This window comes from Glandiceps talaboti, chromosome 2 (assembly GCF_964340395.1).
Source record: "Glandiceps talaboti chromosome 2, keGlaTala1.1, whole genome shotgun sequence".
Taxonomy (NCBI): domain Eukaryota; kingdom Metazoa; phylum Hemichordata; class Enteropneusta; family Spengelidae; genus Glandiceps; species Glandiceps talaboti.
The window spans coordinates 13,889,396-13,909,573 of NC_135550.1; the positions used below are offsets into that span (position 1 = coordinate 13,889,396).

The window sequence follows — 20,178 nt, forward strand, 5'->3', positions numbered from 1 at the left end:
GACCAAAAAAGGAATTAAAAAAACACAGTATTGCCCACCGCTCCTTCATCGTAAAAAGGAAAAGAGAAATTCCTTCACTAGTGTGGCCCTATCTACGTAACAGTTTCTCATGACCCTGATTGACACCCCACATTTCTTGAATCTTGTAAATCAACATGTACTTCCAGAGACCTAATAACTATACCTCATGATGTAGAAGCTCAAAAAAAGCAAAAAATGTGATCAGGCAACATAGGAAACGAAAATAAAAGTGAAGTCACCATACAGCATATTTACCAGCTGTGGGGGGACAGATAGAGGAAGTGTTGGCTTACCTTTGAGAATATAGTCTGTTAATAAGCCAGGCACTTGGGAACTGTCCTCATCCATGGCTCTCAAAACTAAAAAATTAAAATTAAAATAAATCAAAGTTAATAAATAAAGACGGTGATAAAACTATAGTAGTGCAACTAGACCATCTATGCAAAAAGTCTTCATTTCACAAAACGGAACAAAAAAAAGAAGAAGTAGCCGATTTGACGTAAATGACTTACTCTTATTCAGGATAAGTAACGTTTGGACACTTGGTGGACCATTCTTATGGTAAGGTATAACTGTTGTCAGAAACTGAAAGATAAACAGACCATGATAAGATCTTTGCAATCCTCACATGTGAACCTCGTACATGACAGAATTTAGGACAAGTCTACACACATTGGTTTAACTTCAAATTTAGTACTTAAGATACAGACAAATGAATGTGTTACTATGACAAGAGCACTACACAACCTGTTAAGATGTGCTAAAATGAATAACTTATTATTACATATGTTACTTGCACTGGTACACATACATACTTGTGGTAGTTGCAAGGCAGTGCAATACCGAAAACATTATTGCACACCTGCATGCAAATGATATGCCAATGAATGTGCAATCATATGTTGTACACGAAAGAGTGTGATTGTACAGTATCATGTTAATGGAAATTTATTGTTTCGGACAAACATATGTAATACTAACAGAACTCTACGCTGTGTGAATGCCAGTTTGGGGGTACTCAGGGGTATTTGCATTCATACTTGCAGTGTTGTCTGCTATACTTTCACTCACTACGCTCAAGAAAGTATGGCCACAGAGAATTCTGCAAGCACTCGTGCAAATACCCCTGAGTATGTCAGACTTGCACTTGCATGTCATGAGGTTCTGTCATATTACTTATAACAGTATGCGCCAGTAAGAACTCATTAGGGCAATACAACAATGTATTGTTAAAAGTGGTAAGCTGTTCGCCATGCTTTATACAAAATACACTTTTCAAAATGACGCCCACATATACACAAAACTTTCTCAATCTCATATACCAAAATTATCATACCTAAGTCATAACACTGCTATCAGGATATATGAAAACAAAACATCACATGTTACGTACGGTTATGTTGTGTTAATTCACATGTAATCATAAACATGATGATGATGACCGTACATAAAATATGTCATCATTTGTGGGGTCATATCATCATGTTTTCTGCAAACACAATGTATGTACTACTACTACAGAACAGCAAAACCAGCTAGTACTGGTGGTCATTGCCATGTCTTACCGTACTTCCGTCAGAGCCATTTTTGAGTTTCTTCTTGGGCACTCCCTTCTTGCCCTTGGGATTTCTGGCTTTAAGTTTGTTTTGCACACTGATAAGGTTGGATATAAATTGATTCTTGATCTCTTTTTCATATTCCAGTTCATCTCGGAGTGCCAGTTGTTCTATCAGAACCTCAGAGTATTCTTTGACTGTGGATTCAAGTTCTTCCAGTAACTCATTCAATGCATGCAGAGATAGATCCTTAAGACCTATGATAGTGAAAAATAACACATGTTTATGACTTGATACTACTACATTCAGACAGTACTGATAGTAGGGCTTATATATTTAATGGGGAATGACACTACTGGAAATACAAGTATTTTCATAAAAACCGGAGTCATTTCATGATTTCACATGATATAACTTTCACTTGGTTGCCAATAAACACCAAATACACATTGAATATTCATGATTTTTGAGAGCTTATTTCCGTCAGATAAAATAGCTATGAGTATTCAGTGTGCATCTAATAAATATTCATGTCTGCTAATACTCATGAGGAACTGCTGAAAGAACAACAGAAGGATATTTCAATATGGCATTTCTTGGCAACCGAAGCAAAAATTATGTGATGAGAAATCATGAAATGCTTTGGTAGAAAAGGTTGGATAAACGAATGACCCAATCATGGCTGGCTCCACTGATAAAATGGTATAAATGAACTAAATCATGGGGTTTTGAAATCAATAAAATTTCTATCAATCTCCACCTGATGCCACTCTCTAGGAATAGTTTGCACCAAACTGAAAGCCTGTTATTTAATTTATCAGAATGGTATGTTTAAATGTTTAGAAATGAGACTCTTCACAGCACATTGTGTTTTATCATTCATACTATATTTCTGCCGAGTCCCATGCATGCAAATATACCCAATAAATGTGCAAGATTAACTTGATGTTTCTCTGAAATCGAAAGTAATTGTAGGTGATGTAAAATCATGAAATGACTCTCCAGATCTATTGCTATTATTTCATGGAGTGGCATTCCCGTTTTATCGATTTTTTTTGATAACATTTTGATCTCTATTTCAAAAAATTTGTGTGGGGACCTCTGAATTTATTTCTTAATTTTAACCGAAAATAGGTTGCACTTTACTAACAGCAAAAGAGTATACAGTCAATTTCTGAGGCACATTTCACTTTATCAGTTTACTGTACATACAATGTCCTGTGACCTTACCCAGGCTCGAAATAGAGTGATGTGAGACAATACATCAAAGACATATTTAGAGTAATAAAGAGTACCTAATTGTTAATTCTACCATATATCATGCGACTAGTTACAACCACAATAACGTACAAAGATAGATGACAGTACTATTGTAATTAACGCATATCATTATCTCAGCATGATTGTGATGGATGTCTACTGCAGGAATTATAATTACACTCACGTAACATCATATCATAGGTAAATAACATTTCTGAAATGTCACTTATTACAAAACACAGTTTATAATATCCAATCAATACATACGGAATACAGTGCTAAGGGATTTAAGTGTTGAATGACTTGGAGTTCTGGAGAAGAGATGTATTTTGATACTGTGATACTATTGTGAAATTTGTACCCTGGGTTTTTTCATAATGATGGGCCAGCATGTGACATTACAATGTGACAATGACCACACATAGCGTAACTGAGTTCACATCTAGGGAATAAGTGGTGGGGTTTGTGTGTGTGTGTGTGTGTGTGTGTGTGTGTGTGTGTGTGTGTGTGTGTGTGTGTGTGTGTGTGTAGGGGGGGGGCACAGGCATTTGTTTCCCGAGTTATGGCTCAGAATATTTCTATCAGAATACAATAAAATGACGATAATATCGTTAATATTGACGTACTAAACCAACACTATATGAAAGGGGTAAAATTACACATGTTTCTGTGATCGCGCAGTTTCACTAAATGCGAAGGAAGACACAAGGTATGAAAGGCAGCTACCATTACCATACGTAAACATGAACGTTCAACCGGCCGTTGTACTGGACAAACATTTCAAAGATTTTACCTTCCATCCCTTCCTAGTTCCCAAATTTAATAATCTTCCGATAAATCGCGTCGTTGTTACAATCGGACCACGCTTACCAAAGATATCAACCGATTTCTGACACCATGTAGGGGAATTGGAGCAGATAAATATTTTCTAACTACCTTCCGAGAACGTGATTGGATATCGATGTTTACATGGTAAATGGAGAGCCGCTATCGGCCATAAAATGTGCTGCTGTTACTGGTTACATAAAGGTCTAGGGACAATATGCAAAATAGGTAGTTAGAAAAAAGTTATCTGCTCAAATGTACATACATGGCGTCAGAAATCGGTTGATATCTTTGGTAAGCGTGGTCCGATTGTAACAACGACGCGATTTATCGGAAGATTATTAAATTTGGGAACTAGGAAGGGATGGAAGGTAAAATCTTTGAAATGTTTGTCCAGTACAACGGCCGGTTGAACGTTCATGTTTACGTATGGTAATGGTAGCTGCCTTTCATACCTTGTGTCTTCCTTCGCATTTAGTGAAACTGTGCGATCACAGAAACATGTGTAATTTTACCCCTTTCATATAGTGTTGGTTTAATACGTCAATATTAACGATATTATCGTCATTTTATTGTATTCTGATAGAAATATTCTGAGCCATAACTCAGGAAAAAAATGCCTGTGGGGGGGGGGGTGTCATTCCAATGAATGTAGAAATGATTGTGTTGACTCTAAACAGATTTAGATTGAATCAAATGGAATACAGAACACTTGAAGAAAGATATGGCAATTAGTAATGTTACCTGGTATATCCACAACTATATGGATCGTCATAAAAAGAGGAAGACATGACAACATTAGTAGATTTAATTTGATAACATCATCAATACAATACATGATAAATGATGACCATGATGTGTGATTTTGACATGCAAAGCATGAAGATACGTAAAGCAAAGAGAAAAACCTAATTTGAACGGTTAACAAACATGGAATGTAGAATGGCCCTGAAGGGTATGGATTGCATGACATGCTGACTGGTAATTACTAGGTGCTGATAGACATACTTAATGATGGCAATGCCAGGTGTCAACACTTTGATGTTCGTGTGAGGTGTTTCAATGGCAAAGTGTTCCTAGCTATTTTCATGCACAAATCTTTGATGATTGATGTTGTCATGTCAATGTGTTGGTGGTTACATGTTATAACGTTGTTACACAATGTAAGGCCAACATGTTGACAGGTTCATGCGATATACATGTGTTCAGATAGTAAATGTTGGAATATTCAAGGCTTTACTTGTCCATATCGGCATGCTGTTCCTCTAACTTGCGACAGTAATTCACTTGATAGAGATTGACTCTAATGACTAGTTGTGTAAATGCATCGTCATGGTAATAATAAAACTTTATACAATTACGATATATCGAAGCCAGCACTCACAAGCTCAAGAAGATGTTTTGCTTTATATAGCCACAATATCCTTACGTCATTGATATATCAAAGCAATAATTTCGATGAGATCAATTCTAGTTTTACTGGGAAAAAAGTGGCCGATTTATACAGCTGCTAAGACTATCAATAAAATCATTTCTGTTGCCCTTTACACGATTTACTACGATAAAACTGTACTGTGTGATTATAATTGATGCCGATATGGATAAGTACAGGCATCTTTCAAATACATTCCATCATCACCATTATTTTCAATCTTTTAATACAACACTGCTGTGTAACTCCACTGCCAGTCCAGCTATTTTCATTTAGCAACTAAAAAGAGACTACCAGATAAACCCAAATAGAAGAAGCTTGCTGAGCAAAGCATGAAATGTACCTTTGGCGTTCTTACTTTCCTCATAACTGCTGGTAGTGATGGATCGTTCTCGTAATTTTAATAATTCTTGAGAAATAAGAGACCATCTATCTTCTTCAGACTGTGTGCCTTCAGGAGAAGATTGCTGTGTGTGTGTGTGAGGAGAGAGAGAAAGAGAGAAAGAAGCAATATAATAATTATGTCACGTTGGAAATGATGCTTGGCAGCCCAATAAATCATCTCCTACGTCAATAAATCTATCATCTCCGTCATGTTGACTACTTTTCACCATGTATGTCGCCTACTTGACATTTACCATACAGGCAGTTGAAGTACCATTACAAGTTATGTACTACAGCTACTTATCGACTATTGCCATGGTAATTTGTCAATAAATATTTCACTACATACAATACTGGTCTACAACACTTGGCAGTTCACTTCTGAGTATTGCCATGGTAATATGTCAATAAAGATTTCACGACATACATGCATGTCTTATTTGCCTGTTGTTCACTTCTGAAGGTAATGCAGCCAAGTCTTTTTTTCCATTACAAGGCAATATAAGGTAAGTGGAATGTCATCTTGAAGTAAAGCTAGCCATGAGAAGCAATCAATTTCTCAAGGCACATGCGACAAAACAAGTTCATACCATTTGAATAACTTTAAATAATATTAAAATAAATAATTTCAAATAATTTCATTTTAATTTTGTTAAGCACAGATTAATTTTTGTTTGTGTTAAATTTTAAACTATCAACATAAACTTGTTAGATTATTCAATCCACAGAATTTATGTGAGTCATTCTTATTCACTCATTTTTTACACAATACTACTGATTAGAACACAGATTTAGACAGTCACAAGGTTAAATTCAGAAATTTCAAGGCAATACAAATTTTCACACTTCATCTATTACAAGGCTATACATATAATACCCTCATCACTCAGTTAACAAATATATCAATCCTTCATTTCACAACTACCAAGGTACCAAAGGTGTCAATGACCAGACACCTCAATGTGACCTCTAGATTATAACAAGACAGACAGTTCAAGGAGAAGAGTTTGGTATACCTGGAAGATTTCATCAATTTCTTCAATAACTTCATCTGCAGTGAACATAGGTTCCTGATTGATGCTGGATACTATGAGTGAATGCATATCGAGTTGTTGGGCTAATTCACCATCATCAGGAAGGTCCAAGTTATTCACTCCTTTTTCCTGCAAATATATACAGTTCAATCAAATATTTATTCACACCTCCACACCTTCAAGCAAAACTGTGCCCATTTTCACAAATACATCTGCACCCCCATCAGCTTCTCATAAAATTTAACCTTGTATGCTACAGTAGTGTGGTAAAAGTACTTTTATGTATTTTTGATGACATCCAATTGAAGCAAAATGGAAAGTTATTAAACGTAGTGAGTTGACATAAAATATGATGACCAGAATTTGAGCATAAAGATGTTTTGTATCCATAGAAATAAAGAATGCCACTGTTTTTATAGTCTTTCACATGATGAAACGGAGTTAAATTTTCTTAGCATTTTCATACTCTGCATGAATCATACATTATGGTTTTGCCATCAATGGTTCATCATGGGTTTACAAACGAGATATATTGTAATATATATTTTTAACTGATGTTAATAGTTATGTAACCTTGCTATTTACAAATATGTTATTTAGATTTCAAGGTATATATTCCTTATTCTGAACACAGTTAAAGATTGACAACTGTTATTTCATGAAATCCCAGCTTGTAGATTGTAACTATTGCAGATGACGCCAGATTCTAATCTTCTATCAACGTTTTTTCAATTTACATAATCATACAGGATAGGGAGTTTAGTTCTCTCTTAATAAGAATGCACTTGATTACATAATACATGTATTGAAAAATGTCAAAATTTGCAACAATTTTTTTTTTCGTTGTCATGTCAGAATTGAATTCCTTGTATGCACATGGACTATGGACATTCAGTATTTAGTTAAAAGTAACACAAATTTGTCTGCTGCACAATGAAATCTTGCTATTTACTAAATTGTGATAAACAAAACATATACTCAGAATTTTTTCTCATCTCATCTCATCTCATCACACCACCTCACCTCACCTCACCTCACCTCACCACACCACACCACACCACACCATCATGTCACGTCACGTCATGTCACATCTCATCTCACCTTGTCTCGTTTCATCTCATCTCATCTCATTTCATCTCATTCATTACATGTACATGGCAGTGTTTTAGTGTAAATCACCAGCACTCTAAAACGTTTAATGCTTTACAACAAGTCTAAACCAGCTGTGGGTAAAAATTCCACAAAAATTTCAGAATATGTTATCTTGAGAATGTAAATTATTAGCTACAGTAATATTTCTAGACCAAAGTATGGCTAAGATTATTATACATGTAGACCAAAGTATGGCTAAGATTATCCTGACAAGCATCCATTACTAATAAGTCAGCAGTCAAAAAACAGTATGGATGCGGTAAATTACCTTTTTCTCATTCAGGTTAAGAACAGGCATCTGTAGTTTCCTGGCATGTGACTGATTCCAATCAACAGGCATCTGACTGCCAAATTTTCCTGTCACTTTACGCCATACCCTGAGAACATAATAGAGAAGAAATATATATAAGTTACCTACTATATTGATGAACACAAATACACTCGACACTATACACTTTGATACATAGCCCATACTGGACAAAAATGAGATTTGTTTTACTATAATTTAAAATTGTAAGCAGATACTGCATACTACAAATACTTTGAAACTTGACACACAAGATAAGCAGCTCAGAGTACAGCGTAACAATAAGAAAAGTTGGGGTGGGGTTGGGAAGGTGAGGTCTGGGTGAGGATGGGGGTTGTTAACTCTCATAAAATGAAACATTAGATGCCATCATTCCATTACAAGATATTTAATATTCGGCAGACTCTGCTTCATACATATTTTATCTGTTCTATTTAGTTAAAGTCTACACAAAGATACAGATATTAAATTAGTTTTGTCTTCTCAAATTTCACTAACAGTTTACAAGTACCTGTGTCACTGTCAGTCAGATATGTGGCTGTGTACATGTACGTCATTACATACTTTATAGGATTATTTTACAATGTTTTATCTCAAATAAGTCTACTTTAGATTTATATATCAAAGTAAGTCAATAGTTATCTTTTTAGGAATTCATAGCTTTCAAATTCTTGTTCTTTAAGTTTAAGGCTCATCTTATCACAGAGACTTGGCTATCTGGTTTGAAAATGTCGGCTATACTGTCAAGCCAATGAGTCAGAGAGCTGTCTCTAGGCTATACTGTCAAACCAGTATGTCAAGTCAGATAGCCAAGTCACTGGGCTATACTGTCAAACCAGTATGTCAAGTCAGATAGCCAAGTCTCTGGGATATACTGTCAAGCCAGTATGTCAAGTCAGATAGCCAAGTCTCTAGGCTATACTGTCAAACCAGTATGTCAAGTCAGATAGCCAAGTCTCTGGGATATACTGTCAAACCAGTATGTCAAGTCAGATAGCCAAGTCTCTGGGATATACTGTCAAACCAGTATGTCGAGTCAGATAGCCAGGACTCTGGGCTATACTGTCAAACCAGTATGTCGAGTCAGATAGCCAAGTCACTGGGCTATACTGTCAAACCAGGATGTCAAGTCAGATAGCCAAGTCTCTGGGTTATACTGTCAAGCCAGTATGTCAAGTCAGATAGCCAAGTCACTGGGCTATACTGTCAAACCAGGATGTCAAGTCAGATAGCCAAGTCTCTGGGCTATACTGTCAAGCGAGTATGTCAAGTCAGATAGCCAAGTCTCTGGGCTATACTGTCAAGTCAGATAGCCAAGTCTCTGGGCTATACTGTCAAGCCAGTATGTCAAGTCAGATAGCCAAGTCTCTGGGCTATACTGTCAAGCCAGTATGTCAAGTCAGATAGCCAAGTCTCTGGGCTATACTGTCAAGCCAGTATGTCAAGTCAGATAGCCAAGTCTCTGGGCTATACTGTCAAGCCAGTATGTCAAGTCAGATAGCCAAGTCTGTGGACTATACTGTCAAGCCAGTATGTCAAGTCAGATAGCCAAGTCTCTGGGCTATACTGTCAAGCCAGTATGTCAAGTCAGATAGCCAAGTCTCTGGGCTATACTGTCAAGCCAGTATGTCAAGTCAGATAGTCAAGTCTCTGTGCTATACTGTCAAGCCAGTATGTCAAGTCAGATAGCCAAGTCTCTGGGCCATACTGTCAAACCAGTATGTCAAGTCAGATAGCCAAGTCACTGGGCTATACTGTCAAGCCAGGATGTCAAGTCAGATAGCCAAGTCTCTGGGCTATACTGTCAAGCCAGTATGTCAAGTCAGATAGCCAAGTCTCTGGGCTATACTGTCAAGCCAGTATGTCAAGTCAGATAGCCAAGTCTCTGGGCTATACTGTCAAGCCAGTATGTCAAGTCAGATAGCCAAGTCTCTGGGCTATACTGTCAAGCCAGTATGTCAAGTCAGATAGCCAAGTCTCTGAGCTATACTGTCAAGCGAGTATGTCAAGTCAAATAGCCAAGTCTCTCAGTTATAATGTCAAGCCAGTATGCTGAGTTAGATAGCCAAGTCTCTACACTATACAATCAGTTATGTCAAGTCAAATAGCCAAGTCTCTCGGCTATACTGTCAAGCCAGTATGCTGAGTCAGACAACCCAGTCTCTGCGCTATATACTGTCCGTACGCCAAGTCAAATAGCCAGGTCTCTGGGATATATTGTCAGTATGTCAAGTCAGAGAGTCAAGTCTCTCAGCTAGTCTTTCCTGGGAGTACATTTGTATAATACAAACTTGAGGCTACAGAAAACGCTATCTCCATTCCAAACATACAATGATGATAATTGATAAAAATTTGACATGATGATGACATGGGAGTATTGACACTGTTGTCTTATCTTGTCTTATCTCTCATCTCGGGAGGATTCCATTAATATTGCACAAACATCCAACATGACAAATACCACGGAAGTATACTAAAATACAAATATGACTTGGACTAGTTTAAATACAACAAATACAGTTTAAAGCTCATTTGTGTGCTATTTCGGTTTGATTTATTCTGAATCATCTTTAGGACAGGTGGAAGTACTATCACATCAGGCTACATATTAAAGGCGACTCTACTTCAAGTCGACAGAGAAGTTGTAAATTTACATGAAATACGGTATTTCATTACGCCACAAAATTTGCTTAGAAAATAATGAATTTTCATATCTTTAAATATCTATCTTATTTGCAATATACATGTTAACTAAAAACAAGGGTTTGATATAAAAACTAGAGTTTGTTACAAAATAAGACAACATTGTGTAAAATTTTGTGCTTTCACACTAGGGAACTATTGACAGATATATTGTGTTTATAGTAACTCAAGGTTGTCACGAAGGATTTGTTGATTGATACTGTTAATATTGCCAGTGGTGAAATACATTTGACATTTGTTACACGTAGAACAATACAGCTGCAAGTCAGCAATGTTTGGCACGTTATACAATGAATGTAGTAGTCTACTTGAGGGCTACAGGCTGTCAATTAGTCACTTCATGTATCTTTGTGTAGCTGTTGTCATACACGATATTTTTTGGGAATTGGGATGATTACATTTGTATGTTGTTACAGTGGCCTGCATATGAAGATGAATTGAAGAATGTGATCAGTATTGTCAATTTGAATTGGGATGATTAAATTGTTACAGTGGACTGTTTTTACCCTTTGTATGAAGATGACTTGAAGAATGTGATCAGTGGCAATTTGCAAAGTACAAAATATACCGTTATTGTTTGCGTAGCTTGACATACGTTAACAAGACTAAGGTTAACATCACAAAACAAGACTTATTCTATCATCAGGTAAAATTCCCCAGAGGTTTCAACTTCAGGTCAAAGTCACTTCTCTAAAAGACCTAGGTTTTTTTTAAATCAAATCTGAATGTCTGAAAGACATTTCTATCATCAGTTATAAGTCACAAGGTTTAAATAATGTCAGGTCAAAGTCACTTCTAGAGCACACCTAGCTCTTTTAAATTAAATCTAAATGTCTGAAAGGCATTTTTATTATCAGGTATAATTCCCAAGGTTTCAACATCGGGTCAAAGTCACATCTCTAGCACACCTAGCTTTTTAACAAAATCCCCTTGTGATTATTTTAATAATCTGCAGTCAGTTTCCTAGATATTGTAGACCCAATTACATAGACCCAGACCTAGTGATTATTTTAATAATCTGCAGTCCTAGATACTGTAGACCCAATTAATAAGACCACGACTAATAAGCCAAAAGCCATCCACCAAGCCATTTCTATCATCACATCATCTTTCCAGCAGACCTATAGCTTTTCAAACAATATTACCTTGTGATTATTTGACCTGCAGTCAACTTCTTAAATATTACAGACACATTAATAACAAGTCCAAGGTTAATACTACAAGACAGCTCTATCATAATCATCATCATCAAATAAATTTCTCAAGGTTTCAACTTCAGGTCAAAGTCACCTATCTAGTTGACCTTAGCTTTTCAACAATATCACCTTGTAATTCTCTATAGTAAACTATCCTGTCCCATTAAAAGATTTGCAAGACGTTATTATACAAAAGGCCAAGGCATTTCTAACATCATCATTGGCATAGTAGTTCCCAAGGTTTCTTCAGGTCAACATTGACTGACAACAAAGACCTTGGCTAACATTAACAGTTGACATTTCTATCATTCTCAAGGTTTCAACATTGAGTGAACTCAACTTCACGCTTTTTAATAGGTCTTAGTTTTGTACGTAAAATCTGCGTGTGATGACAAACAATCTTATTTTCATACTTTTGGTTTATTTGAGATTGTTAGAAATCATTTTCATCATCATCATCATCATCATCATCATCATCATCATCATCATCATCATCATCATCATCATCATCATCATCATCATCATCATCATCATGTACAATATACATGTAAATCGCAAGGTTTCACCTTCAGGTCAATGTCATCCTACAGCTTTCATGTCAATTTATCATTTTCTCATTTCAGAAAACTCTGTACTGGTATATTGTGTTTCTGAGTAATTTTGCAGGCCCCAAGTATGAATCCCTTCAATCTGATTAAAATCTGATGTGGTGAGAGCCGCTAGATGTCTTTATTTACCTCTATTTCCATCGTTTTGTGTCTCGTTTGTTTTGTTTTGGGTGATTGTTGCCTTCCCACACCTGACCCTGTGTAATAGAAAATCTCATTTGAATCTCATGGATCTTGAAAGGTTTCTTCATCCAATCACCATGCTCCTTTCAAAATCATTCAGAGAGATGGCACTGCCACAGACTGATGTGGCATTATCAACACAATCCTCCGTGTGTACTTTTGTTTTTGTTTTTTAAATTTCTCCAGAGTGCGTAGTAGCCAACATAACGCTCATCCTGATTGGCTACTCAAAAGTGCAAGCTTCAAACAAGATTTTCTATTACAGAGGATTAGATGTGGGAAGGCGGTGATCACCCGGAACAAAACTAACAACACAAAATGATGGAAATAGAGGTAAATAAAGACATCTAGCCACTTTTACCACATCAGATTTTAATCAGATTGGAATCCTTTTTACAATTAAAGAAAGACCATGCTCTCATACAAGTCATTTACAATATCCTATTCCATCTCTTGTATCATTATACGACCCTATAACTCAGAATATCTGGTAGATGAAATGTGCAGAGTAACCTGATATGACATTGAAATTACCACATCAGATGTGGAATTTGTAAGTCATGTCCTGGTACACCTGAGGACCATCAGTAATTACATTTATTCAAATAGTTACCCTAGTCTGTATAATTGTAATTCATCTGCAGCCACACTTTATTACACTACAAAGCCTGCATTGAATTCTAAGCATATTTCTTTTTTTCCCAATTTTTTAATCTAATTAAAATTACATATGCACACACTAGGCCACCTGTTTCTTTTTTATTCACACAATCTCCTTAATTAATAGATTTTACATGTTTTAATCCTTTGGTTTATTTCAGATGCATGACTTGAACTGTTTTAATTACAGACATACAACACAATACAATTTTTGTAGGTCAGTATCATGTTTTCCATTCCCCAATGCTTTTACCTTGTTTGAGTATAAAACTAGAACATGGGGAACATTCTTCATTTGTTCTACCTCATTATCAATATTCAACAGAAAGAATGTCTTTGCTGGCAATGCAATCCGTCCCTTGTCAATCAGTTGATTTAAGACTTCAACCTACATTAGACTGCTCCACCTGCATCCCCACCTACATATCTCGATCCTCATATCAATATTCTAATGGTTCTCATTATCATCTAACAAGGCTTACTGTTTCCTCAACCATGTCTAAGTGCCTGTAAGAAGTCTTCCTAACCATTTTCATTATTTTTCATTTAAATAAGTTAATTGGTACACAGCTAAGCTTTTTCTTCAGTCTCTCACTCTACTCAACCACCCCCTTATGTGTGCTAGTTTATGTGTACCCTTAGCTGGGCCCCTCAAGATTAAAATCTAGTGGGCGACCTATGACCTCCTACAGGTAATATGAAAGTAGTACCTTTATGCATATAATACACATGTACATCAATGACGAGTTAAGGTCAATCTGTAACTTAAAGACCGAGACCTGCATGTTGCGAAAAGATTTTTCATTATGTCAACGTCTAGATTGGATTACATTTTTGTGTGATCATTGCGTCATTTCATGATTAATCTCATCACAAAAAAGAGACAGAGAATAAAACTAACTAGGCTTTTTTTACACAAAGTCACCAGACATACGCACAGATCATTATTCATGCTATATACATACATGTACATCCATATGGAATACACAACATTTTCGTGACCTTCTTTTGGTTCCTGAAAATACATGAGCTTTAAAGTGTAAGTTATGGTTTGTGTGTTATATGGCTACTGCGTCAGAACAAAATTAATCACATTAAAATTTCATCTAGGATACCGAACAACATTAAATGTCAATTATAGATAGTAGGAGTTTCTCATACAAAGACAGTATTCTTATTAGATTTTACTCGGGTTGCTCTTTTAGTGTCTAGCCTTCATTAAAACAGCATTCCGGAGGTAATTATTTCTCTCTCTCTCAGAACTAATTCAAAACATGAATAAATATGAGATAGTTTGAAAAAAGGTGTGGCTTGATTGCTCAGCAGTCAGGAAATTCTATTCACTTTCCATGTCTAGGCATACTTCCCTAGACTCACTCAACATGTGATATACTGACGGCTACTACAATACAGTATGTGTATATAGCTGCTATGCCAGCCACATACATTCCTAGTTCACACGATATTCATACATGTAGATATATATCCATGCTAGTCATACATCCATTCTTCAGTAGATAACAGAGTATATACTGAGATAGCTATGTTAACGTCGCATCTATTCCTAGATAACAGAGTATATACACTGAGATAGCTATGTTAACATCACATCTATTCCTAGATAACACAATATATACTGAGATAGCTATGTTAACGTCGCATCTATTCCTAGATAACACAATATATACTGAGATAGCTATGTTAACGTCGCATCTATTCCTAAATAACACAATATATACTGAGATACCTGTGTTAAAATCTCATAGATTCCAAGATCACACAACATAGATTCGTAGATCACACAATATATACTGAGATACCTACTTGTATGTTAAAGTCTCATAGATTCCAAGATCATACAACGTAGATACCTAGATCACACTACATATACTGAGATAGCTATGTTAAAGTCTCATAGATTCCAAGATCATACAACGTAGATACCTAGATCACACTACATATACTGAGATACCTATGTTCAAGTCTCATAGATTCCAAGATCACAATATATACTGAGATACCTACTTGTATGTTAAAGTCTCATAGATTCCAAGATCATACAACGTAGATACCTAGATCACACTACATATACTGAGATAGCTATGTTAAAGTCTCATAGATTCCAAGATCACAACATATACTGAGATAGCTATAATGTTAAAGTCACACAGATTCCAAGATCATACCACATACATGTACATTATAATGAGATACCTACACGTATGTTGTTGGGGCTTTGTCACCTAAATACATTCAATAATGTAGCTACACCAGACACATACATGTAAACTTTGTACATGCATAAAATTGGTCAAGATAGACATAATGCCACAAGTAGCTAAATGACAGAGGCAATTTGGTTACATACTCAGTGTTAGTTCAACCAGTCATATAGCTATTTACATATCTATCTGTAGAACTAGTTGTACCAGTGGCAGCTAGCTTATTATGACTTGTATGTTCATGTATATAGCCAACATAATAATGTTGGGTATGTGGTGTGATACCAGTACACACATTTACAGTGCAAGCAACAGTATGTCAGTTACATAGCTGTAAACATCACTGCTACATCAACCACACTATACACAGTGATTATCTCAAACAAGACAGTACAAGTTGACATATTTCTATTCACCTCACAATGGATTTCCACATACGTTGTATTTCATTCCTAAGTAAAAAGAAACATACAAAATGTATTTCCATGTCCAGGTTTACTAAATCTTGTCGCAATGAATTTATTACTAAAAGTTCAAAGGATGCTGACTCATTTTTTATCATGTATTACTGCCATAAAAGTGCCAGTTCAAATTTGACATTTTTTGAAAAATAACATTAAATGCTAGTATGCTAAAAATTACCCCAGAGTAGTTTGTGCTTTCATTCTACCAATAAGGCTAAGTGATCATAATATCAAACTGAAGTTTCACAATGTTAAAAGCCTTTTCCTGAAAATGAAATGAGTGACATTTTGGCCTGCATGTATATTGGATGAATCTGATGTCGAACTACCAGTATTTAGGATTTCGGGCACCACTTAGATTAAAAGATTTGGCAGGCGACAGCAGCTGGAGTCAGTTCTCTAAACTAGAATTTATACAAATTACAGATATGCTGTATAGGCTACCACCTTTATACCTGGGCAAGCAGTCACAGCACACAAAATTACACAAAATGCTGTATCAGGTACAGCTGGTCTATACATCATTACTAATTCTTTTCATATTTGGCTTCACAAAGCTGCTTTACATGTATACAGGGTCAAATTACCAATTCATCACTCACAGAAAATATATCTATCAATACTGAATAATAAATGAATGTGAGAAACCATGAAAATTATTCTTCCTTTTCATTATGAACATCAAAAGCCTTTTGTATGCATATTTTTTTTGAAATTAGTCTTCCATATTTTGTCCTTCTGGTACTATGTTGAATGAAATAACAGACAGAGACTATGTGGTCGGTATCTCTACATGTCTCTTATATACTCAATTGTCTATTAACTCATGCAATTCAATTTTGAAGGTCACCTTTGATGATTTAGATGGACCGTCTGGAAAATGTTGACAAATTCTGATTGGAAATACACCACACGAAAATATTGATTTAAATATACAGCAAACGTGGTCTATGCAGGGATTCATATTTTGATTAATCTATAATGAATAATTCAATTTCTCTATTCACATACAGTAGTGTATGTATGTATGTATGTATGTATGTATGTATGTATGTATGTATGTATGTATGTATGTATGTATGTATGTATGTATGTATGTATGTATGTATGTATGTATGTATGTATGTATGTATGTATGTATGTATGTATGTATGTATGTGTGTGTATGTGTGTGTGTGTGTGTGGGTGTATGTATGTATGTATGTATGTATGTATGTATGTATGTGTATGTATGTGTGTACGTATATACATGTACGTACACATGTACATATGTATGTACATGTATGTATTGTTTGTATGTATACGTATGTATGTATGTGTGTGTATGTGTGTGTGTGTGTGTGTGTGGGTGTATGTATGTATGTATGTATGTATGTATGTATGTATGTATCTATGTATGTATGTATGTATGTATGTATGTATGTATGTATGTATGTATGTATGTATGTATGTATGTATGTATGTATGTATCTATGTATGTATGTATGTATGTATGTATGTATGTATGTATGTATGTATGTATGTATGTGTGTGTGTATGTATGTGCGTATGTGTGTGTGCACGTATGTGTGTGTTTTTGTTTCTACATCATTTCTGTTTTTATTTTGCTGGCATTAGAAAGCAGTGGTTTGATGAGCAAAAATGGCAATATACAGATTTGGATACGGATACAGCTATGAATTAACGTTTTGTAATTGGTTCAAGAAAGGCACATGCTGTCACCATCAATCAATAATCAATCATTGCTCTACCAAAATAATAGACTTGTCAGGCAACTTCACTGTACACTTGCCAGTCAGGCAAATTCACTGTACACATGCTCGTCAAGCAGATTCACTGTACACTTGCTAAATTTGACAATTATCAACATTGTAGAAACATCTGTAAGCCTATGCTTTGTGATTTACGAAAATGCAAAGAAAGGAATTCATAGTAGTGCAAATCAACAAATACATCAGAAACTGCTTTGTGAGACAGATAGCATCACAATGTCAAATGTATTGATGGATGTATTTTCAGAAAACAGAATATACATAATGTATGGTAGTGACAGCATGCATAATGCAAAGATTGCACTACACATGTATGCATCATATCTCTCCTTGTTCAACAATGCTTTTGGGTACACAGCAAGTAGAGATCTTTGACATTTGGATGGTGACTAATTTACCCACAACCCAGTCAGAACTGCCGTTGCCTTTAACGTTCACCTATTTAGCACTTGTGCTTTGTGTCATCTGTGGATGGTTTTGAGTAGTGCCATCAATCAAGAGGCCATTATGACTAGACTAACTCTGACGTAGGTCCCTGTAATCCTACAATATGAGATTCGAGAAACTAGGACTCTTAAAAGTGCAAATCGTGCCATGCCACGCCTTCAGATCACTTTGCCTGGAAACTTTCAAGTGCTGCATTTTAGAATTATACTCTCACTTCTACGTTTTGTATACTCGGTTACATGTACCCCTTTTCTTTTTCTTTTTTGTTTTTGTAACTAAATAGAACCTGGCATAGGCACTTTTTCTTTCATCTGTTCATTTTGTGAAACAGATATCTGATAGCTTTTTTTTTTGTTCTGTGCTCGAGGCACTTACGTGTACATGACAATATTCTAAGAAAACATTCTGATTCCAGCAGTGACTACACAATATAGTCAGTATTTTAGGCAATCAACTAACTATCCATCTACTTTTTAGGGGAATTAAGTCATTCTAGAACTGCCACAAGACACAAGGGACAGCTGTCAGTTTATGTATCAATCCACTGAAGGTGACATGTTGATAGTTGCTGATCGAGATACACACATACATCACTCCATTTCTATCCTGTGCATGGACTGATTGCCACATGTCACACTGTAGTCCACCCCATCACATGACTGACACATCATTCTACACATAATGAATTTGTATAATCCCGAGGTAGTTCACAGTGTGTATTATGTTTGTGCCATTGTTTTTACACTCATCTAGACCATCGAATGATTCAGCCATATTCAAATTACCGCATCATAGCTTTTATATCTTTAATTTGACTGCACTTTATACTGCGTGAATACCTACGCATACATTTGTACCCATGACATTTTGACATATTTACGGGCAAGCTTTATCACATTAATCCTTAGTGTGCCACATATGCAAAAACGATGGCCCCCTAAGCCAAGCAAAGATACTTTTCCCTTCACTGAAATGCTCTATATTGTGAAATTCTATGTAAAAAAATCACTACAAGTACAAGGACATATATATATTCTTAGCTTATACAGAAAACATAATGTTCAAAGTCTGAAAGTTTCTAGAAAATCTCTTTCATTCTAACTTTTAAATGACAGACTGAGTATATTAATTTGAAATTTAACCAATATATTATTGTGTATGTATACACATACATAAAATACCCAGGCATTTGATCATATCTCGTTCTTTTATTTAAAGCCAGTGAATAAATCTTATCATTTATCAATGTTAAGATTATCCTACCTTGCAATAATAATTAATAAATCATATACACATAACAGGATAAATATAAATTCATCAAGGGTATTTAATTATTTACAGATTGTGTCATTCTTTCCATTGGCAAGATTATAGTTGACATACATAAATTACCGTTTAAGCATTTTTCGTTTCCAAATTTTCTATTTTGAACATTATCGTCCTATCTGAACTATTTATGCCAATACTTTCCCAATTTAGCATCAGTACGATATGTACATGTATGTAGTTGTTATCTGCACATATTCTACTACAATATCTAACATTATAACAGTGTTCTCATGCAGCTTTCAGTGATTGGCCTAGATCATGCCATGTGGCATGGACTTGTCAAAGGCTAGTCTAGTGACCCATAGAGGCACTAGCCATGTTCTTTTTCTCTAGGGCAGTAATCATCTAGCACAGGTGTCATATTGGTGATTTGCTTGACTACAGAAGGAATATGTGCCTGAGAATATGTGACTGTCCAGCTTCATTAGAGCACTAGTAGATATCATATTACCCAAGGGGTAATATGATATGGGTCAGATGGAACAATGACTGCCCACATGGTTTTATGTCAGATGGCATAATGACTGCCCACAACATAGGTCTATGTCAGATGGAACAATGACTGCCCACATGGTTTTATGTCAGATGGCATAATGACTGCCCACAACATAGGTCTATGTCAT

General features: G+C 35.6%; 1 protein-coding gene across 5 annotated transcripts in view; it reads right to left on the reverse strand.

The window, feature by feature from the left end:
* The window catches only part of LOC144449936 (fasciculation and elongation protein zeta-2-like), a 46,391-nt gene that overhangs the window by 4,188 nt on the left and 22,025 nt on the right, over positions 1-20,178 (reverse strand). The window contains exons 2-8 of one of the 5 annotated variants that reach the window (XM_078140506.1): positions 7,933-8,041; positions 6,495-6,641; positions 5,453-5,561; positions 4,407-4,421; positions 1,587-1,834; positions 534-606; positions 315-380 (exon numbers count right to left, since the gene is read on the reverse strand). In XM_078140506.1, the coding sequence (XP_077996632.1) occupies positions 315-380; positions 534-606; positions 1,587-1,834; positions 4,407-4,421; positions 5,453-5,561; positions 6,495-6,641; positions 7,933-8,041 (767 nt within the window). Of the gene's footprint in view, positions 1-314; positions 381-533; positions 607-1,586; positions 1,835-4,406; positions 4,422-5,437; positions 5,562-6,494; positions 6,642-7,932; positions 8,042-20,178 lie in introns of all 5 variants that reach the window. The other 4 variants (XM_078140490.1, XM_078140516.1, XM_078140498.1 and 1 more) reach the window with 4 other exon arrangements.